General features: G+C 31.0%; 1 protein-coding gene across 1 annotated transcript; it reads left to right on the forward strand.

Moving 5' to 3' along the window:
* Nucleotides 1-1,064: 1,064 nt before the first annotated feature.
* On the forward strand, nucleotides 1,065-5,085 carry LOC137809308 (pentatricopeptide repeat-containing protein At4g17616). Its single transcript, XM_068610439.1, has 3 exons — nucleotides 1,065-1,095; nucleotides 2,028-2,282; nucleotides 2,846-5,085. Exons 1-3 carry the CDS (start codon nucleotides 1,065-1,067, stop codon nucleotides 4,963-4,965), a joined length of 2,406 nt encoding a protein of 801 aa, XP_068466540.1. The 3' UTR covers nucleotides 4,966-5,085.
* The last annotated feature ends 915 nt before the right edge of the window (nucleotides 5,086-6,000 follow it).

The raw sequence follows: 6,000 nt of genomic DNA on the forward strand, positions 1-6,000 counted from the left end.
TGGGAGTTTGTTGAAGTTGTTGGTGTTGCAATATTTGATGAATCCACTTTTAAAGAAGTCTTAAAGATTAATGACTTAGTTTTATAAAGTGTATCTTGTGTCTTTTGATTTGCATCACTTTTTTTTGTGATTAATTTAATCTTTATAAGTGCTTAAGAAATTTGATTTAAATCTTGGTTAACTATTTTGATTAAAGAAAAAAAATTTATTAACTAAAAGATTGTTTAATCTATTAAAATATTTTTATACAATGGATATTTTAATCAATTACATTATCGAAGTACTTAAAATCATAAGTATTTTTGGAAGATGTTTTATTTTATTAAAATCAAGTTTTTAATATATTAAAAATTCTTGTGTTTTCATAAGGATATTGATCCGTCTCTTTTAACATATTTAAATAACACGTTTTTTAAGTTTGAGATTTTAAAATACCTTCGTATTTGGAAGAGTTATTCTTTCGAGTATAAAAGTGTTTTCTTGGAACTTTATTTGAGCGTCTTGAGATCAATCTTTTCAACTAAAAGAATATCACCTGAGTTTTTCTAATCTAATTTGATCGTGTCGTGATTCATATGATATTATTATATTGTATGCTTTTTATTAGTTGTGTTTTAGTCTTCACTGGATAGGTTTCCAATTGTGGTTTCCTCTTCCTCTTTTTCTAACACTATTTAAACAAACTAATTAATATTAATTAAATAATTAATCTAAATTTGTTATTTTTTTTATCATCTTAATAAATAATATTTTTAAATTTTAATTTAAAGTATTTCATTCTAAAAAAGATAATTTCTAATATATTAAAAAAATAAATACATATTTAAAATATTAACTTAAATAATTAATTTAAATTATAACTTTAATTTTTAATTTTACTTCAATGAAATAAATTTTACCAATGATTAGATCTAAATTAAATATATTTACTTAATTTTAAAATATTTATCATATTTAACAAAAATATATATCTTCCAACAATTGTTAAAAAAGAGATGTTGTAATTGGGGTATCGATGGAATGAAAAAAACTTTGAAAAATACGAGAGTCACAAATATTTTACTATGAAAAACTACGAAAAAACAAAAAAGAAACGTATGTAAAAACTGAATTAAGGTTTGGAAATCGATTAAAAAATATATTAACATTATATAATATTTGTCTTAAGATATTATTATTTTTATATAAAAATTATGCAACTTAATCCAACACTTCAAATAATAATAATAATCATCTACCATCATAAAAAAAATATTATTAAGAAAAAAAATATGAAAGAAAAGTAAAAAAAAAATGTCAACATCCAACCAATTTTTCCAATACACAATAAATAATCACTGAACCTTTTTAGTACTTTTGAATAATGTTTGTTTTTCGTAAAACAAACACAAATACATGTGAAAACAAAAAAAAAAGTTTTGAATTTCTTTTATTTGACTGAAAAAAATTAACTTTGATTTTCCATATATTATATATTATGAAGCATTACTTAGTTTTAAAAGTAAAAAAAATCTTGTGTTAATATTTTTTTAATTCTCATACATATTGTTTTATAGTTATTATGATTAAATTAATAAACATATTCATTTATAAAACTTAAATCATTAATTGAAATCATTATTTAATTTTTTTATTATAAAGAAAATTGATTTTTTAACCGTATTTTAAAATTAATAGCATTTAATAATTTATACAAATTATTAAAAAATAAATTTAAATATTACCTGTAAAATATTAGCTATTTTTTATTATTATATTTTTAATTTTTAATTTCTACAAAATCTATTTTATATAGAAATTAAAAAAAAAAACATAGAATTCAGTTTTCAAAAACAAGAATCCTAATTTATTTTTTGTTGGAATGATTATTAAAATGAAGGCCATGAACATAATAATAGAAATAGTATACCAACTGCTCAGATATTAATGAATTCACAGTAACAAAAAAAATGATAAAAACAAATAAATTTAAGAAGTAATAAAAAATTATAAAAACAAATCAATTTAAAAATTAAATTTGAAAATAGAGAGGTTTTTTAAGTTACTAGGTTGTCTTCTCACTAACCAATTTCACCCCTCAGAGAAGACTAGTTCTGCTTCAGCCGCCGTACGCCCTCGGCGGCGCGACGGTTATCCTCCGCTGCTTCAGCCGCCGCACGCCATCGGCGGCGCGACAGTTGTCCTCCGCGAGGAGCTCCTTCCTATCCGCAACTCGAAGAGCCTCCCAAGACGCAGAGCTTCTTTCCTCTCCGTGACCGTGAGAGCAAGATTTTTCGTTGAAGGTACTTTATTGCAAATTAATTTTGGTGAAATTTCTATTAGTGACTGAGATTGGCTTTATATGATCCTATCTAATGAATTCACATTGTACATGTTGACGGATAAAACATGTTGATAGTTATTAGGTTGGGTTATTCCCCCAAAACATGTTTCAATCAGTGGCTGAGATTGATATTATGATTTTTATGTTCTAATTATTGAATTCAGACTGTGCATATTCACGGATAAAGCATGTTGGAGTTATTAGGTTGAGTTTTTCACCCAAAACATGTTCCAATTTTGGTGAAATTTCTATCAGCGCCTGAGATGAATACTGTGAATTTATATATTTCCAATTTAATGAATTCAGATTGTCCATGTTCTCGGATAAAGCATGTGAGAGTTATCTAAGTCATAGCAACTTAGACATTAGAGTAGTCATTACCTTATATTCTGTTTCAGCTGATGATATTTGGAGTTTTTAGTTTGTAGTCATTGACAATTTTCATTTTAGAATGGTATTCCTAATATTTTACATTTAAGTGGGCTGGTGGGGCTGGTCTAAATTATATATTTATTTTTTCAGGTGGGCTGGGTTGGGCCAGTCCATTGAGGAGGTGGGCAAAAGTGGGCTGGGTCAAACTGGCTGGGCTGGCCTGTCTTGACAGCCCCATTCGTAACCAGTTGTTCAGAAAGGTTTTTTGTTTAGGCAGGATTTTTCAAGGGGATGTCTGCTTTGGGCAGTTCAATCCATTTCTGCAAAAATTTTCCACTTCTGGCAACTGTGAAAGATTATCATGGGAACGTTCCACCAAAGAAATTCTATTGGGAAAGATTAAGGTTGCTTTGAGGAATTATCAGGTGCATGAAGCATGGGAATCCTTTCAGGATTTTAGAAGACTTTATGGTTACCCTGAGGTTCATCTAGTGAACCAGCTCATTGTTCAATTGTCCTATTCTTCCAATCATGTTTGGATGCGGAAAGTTTGTGATTTGGTGTTGCAGATTGTTAGAGAGAAGTCAGGTTTACTTCATGCTGATACCTTAACCAAACTTGCACTCTCCCTTGCTAGGTTGCAAATGCCATCCCCTGCCTCAGTGATACTTAGGTTGATGCTTGACAAAGGGTGTGTTCCCTCTATGCATTTATTGTCCTTGGTTGTTTTTCATATTGTGAAGACAGAAATTGGAACACATCTTTCATCCAATTATCTGTTTCAAGTTTGTGATCTTTACAATTGCTTGAAAGATAAGAAGGATCACCATGCGGTCACGATCAAGCTGGACACCTTGGTCTTTAATCTTGTTCTTGATGCTTGTGTGAAGTTTAAATTGTCTTTGAAAGGCCTGAGACTGATTGAATTAATGTCGCTGACTGGGACCATGGCTGATGCACACTCGATTGTGATAATTTCACAGATTCTAGAGATGAATGGTCTGAGAGATGAAATGCAGGAATTGAAAGATCATATTGACAGAGTTTCGGCTGCTTATGTTTGTCACTATTGTCAGTTCTATGATAGTTTGCTGAGCTTGCACTTCAAATTTAATGACATTGATGCTGCAGCTAAGCTTGTTCTGGATATGACTAGCTCGCATAATTGTAATGTTAAGAAAGAATATGAGAAACACTTGCTGAATCCTTGCTTTATTGCCATTGGATCTCCTAATCTTAGGACTGCATTGAAGATGCGCATTGAGCCTGAGCTATTGTGTAAGGATTCTGTCCTTAAAGTTGAAAGCAGACAGGTTCTTATCTTTTATAGGGGTGGGAAACTAGTTCTTAGTAATAGAGCTTTGGCTAAGTTCATCAGTGGTTACAAGAGAGATGGGAGGACTGGTGAACTTTCAAAACTTTTACTTAGTATTCAAGGGGAATTATGTTCAGTGGCAGGCTCCAGTTTGTGTTTTGATGTGATCAGTTCTTGTATTCAATTAGGATGGCTTGAGTGTGCTCATGACATTTTGGATGATATAGAGGCTACTGGTTCTCCAATGGGTCAGGATATGTATCTATTACTTGTGTCAGCATACCAGAAGCGGGGAATGAAAAGAGAAGCAAAGGCACTACTGAAACAAATGAAAAAGGTTGGTCTGTTGGACAAAGGGTTATCTGATGATGCGATGGACAAACACAACCTCTGTGAAAAAACATTAAATTCACTTGGTAAAACAGATTTGGCTATTGCCTTAGCTCAAACTTTGAAAGATGAAGAAGATCAGACAGTTTTTCATTTGGTGTATAACTTCAATTCTTCCATTTTCTTTTTCTGCAAGGCCAGAATGATAGAGGATGCATTAAAGGCATATAGAAGAATGGTTAGCATGAAAGTTCAGCCCACAAGTCAAACTTTTGCCTTTTTGATGTGTGGATATTCTTCTCTTGGTATGTATCGTGAGATCACAATCTTGTGGGGAGACATTAAGAGATTCATGAAGAGTGACAATTTAGTGGGAGATAGAGATCTCTATGAGTTACTATTGCTAAACTTTCTTCAAGGTGGTTACTTTGAGAGAGTGATGGAGGTCATTAGCCATATGAGAGACCGTAACATGTATGCTGACAAGTGGATTTACAAAAGTGAGTTCCTTAGACTTCATAAGAATCTTTATAGGAGTTTAAAAGCATCAAATACAACAACAGAAGCACAAAGCAAACGACTTGAGCATGTTCAGGAGTTTAGGAAATGGGTGGGTATTGATTAAAGGTCTCTGATATATATATATATATATATATATATATATATATATATATATATATATATTCATGTGCCATTGTACCTCCATGTTTTCCTGCAACACTCCTGTTAAGTAGGCCGCCATATCACAGTAAAGAGGTATCAAATTGTTCCAAATCCCTAAATCTAGTGTTGTGCCAATGAATCCTTAAACATGTCAGAGTTCAGACCAATCCAATTAGATGCACCATAGGTTGTTCATTGCCACAAAATGGTTAGTTTGTTTATTCTGCCAAAGCCATGAAGGCTAATAATGAAAAATTGATCTAGGGACATGCGACACACCCAAATTGCCCTGAATGAGGAATTTCATAAAGCAAATTGGCCGAACAATTTTGTGGTTCGAAAATTAGTTCAGTGGTTATAGTTGGAAGAGTGGGGGGATTATGACTTAGATGGTTAAAAGGGAGATTCAGATGGTTTTTCATATCATGTATATAAACTATGTTGAAACTGATGATTCATGTATCAATTAAGTTGCAAGTAATTATATTTTGAAGCTTATTTTTCTTTAGATAACAGGGTAGGTAGAGTATCTTTTGTAAATCAACTGAGAACTTCAGTTCTGACTCGACATCTGTTGCATAATTTTAGCCACATATCACCATTTGGAATCACTTCATGTACTTTCTTCTGCGTTGGATTTGATCCACATAATAGTGAATTAGCTTACATGGAGTGATATTATATGCAGTAACTCCATTTGTGCTTTTTATGATGGTCACTATTTGCATATGTTCAATAATTATGGTGTTCCCATGTTGTATTCAAAACAATGAAGCAATCCAATGTTTTTTTGGTGTAAACATATGTATTTATAGCATCCTTTCAGTTGACAAAGGTACCTTTCGCTTATCCATTGCCAAAGGGTAAAGTTCTTTCAATTACCACGATTCAAAATTAGTAACTTAAAATAATAAAAATCATAACTTCAAATATAAACGACAAAATATTCTTAAAAAAATAATACTAACATAAATATAAAAACTTAATTAAGTATTAT

The sequence above is a fragment of the Phaseolus vulgaris genome, chromosome 11 (genome assembly GCF_000499845.2).
Source record: "Phaseolus vulgaris cultivar G19833 chromosome 11, P. vulgaris v2.0, whole genome shotgun sequence".
NCBI lineage: Eukaryota > Viridiplantae > Streptophyta > Magnoliopsida > Fabales > Fabaceae > Phaseolus > Phaseolus vulgaris.

Coding starts and splice junctions, on each gene's coding strand:
- LOC137809308 (XM_068610439.1), top strand. CDS start 1,065: ATGAAAAACTACGAAAAAACAAAAAAGAAAC. Junction 1,096..2,027: donor CGAAAAAACAAAAAAGAAAC/GTATGTAAAAAC, acceptor ATTTGAAAATAG/AGAGGTTTTTTAAGTTACTA. Junction 2,283..2,845: donor AGCAAGATTTTTCGTTGAAG/GTACTTTATTGC, acceptor TTATTTTTTCAG/GTGGGCTGGGTTGGGCCAGT.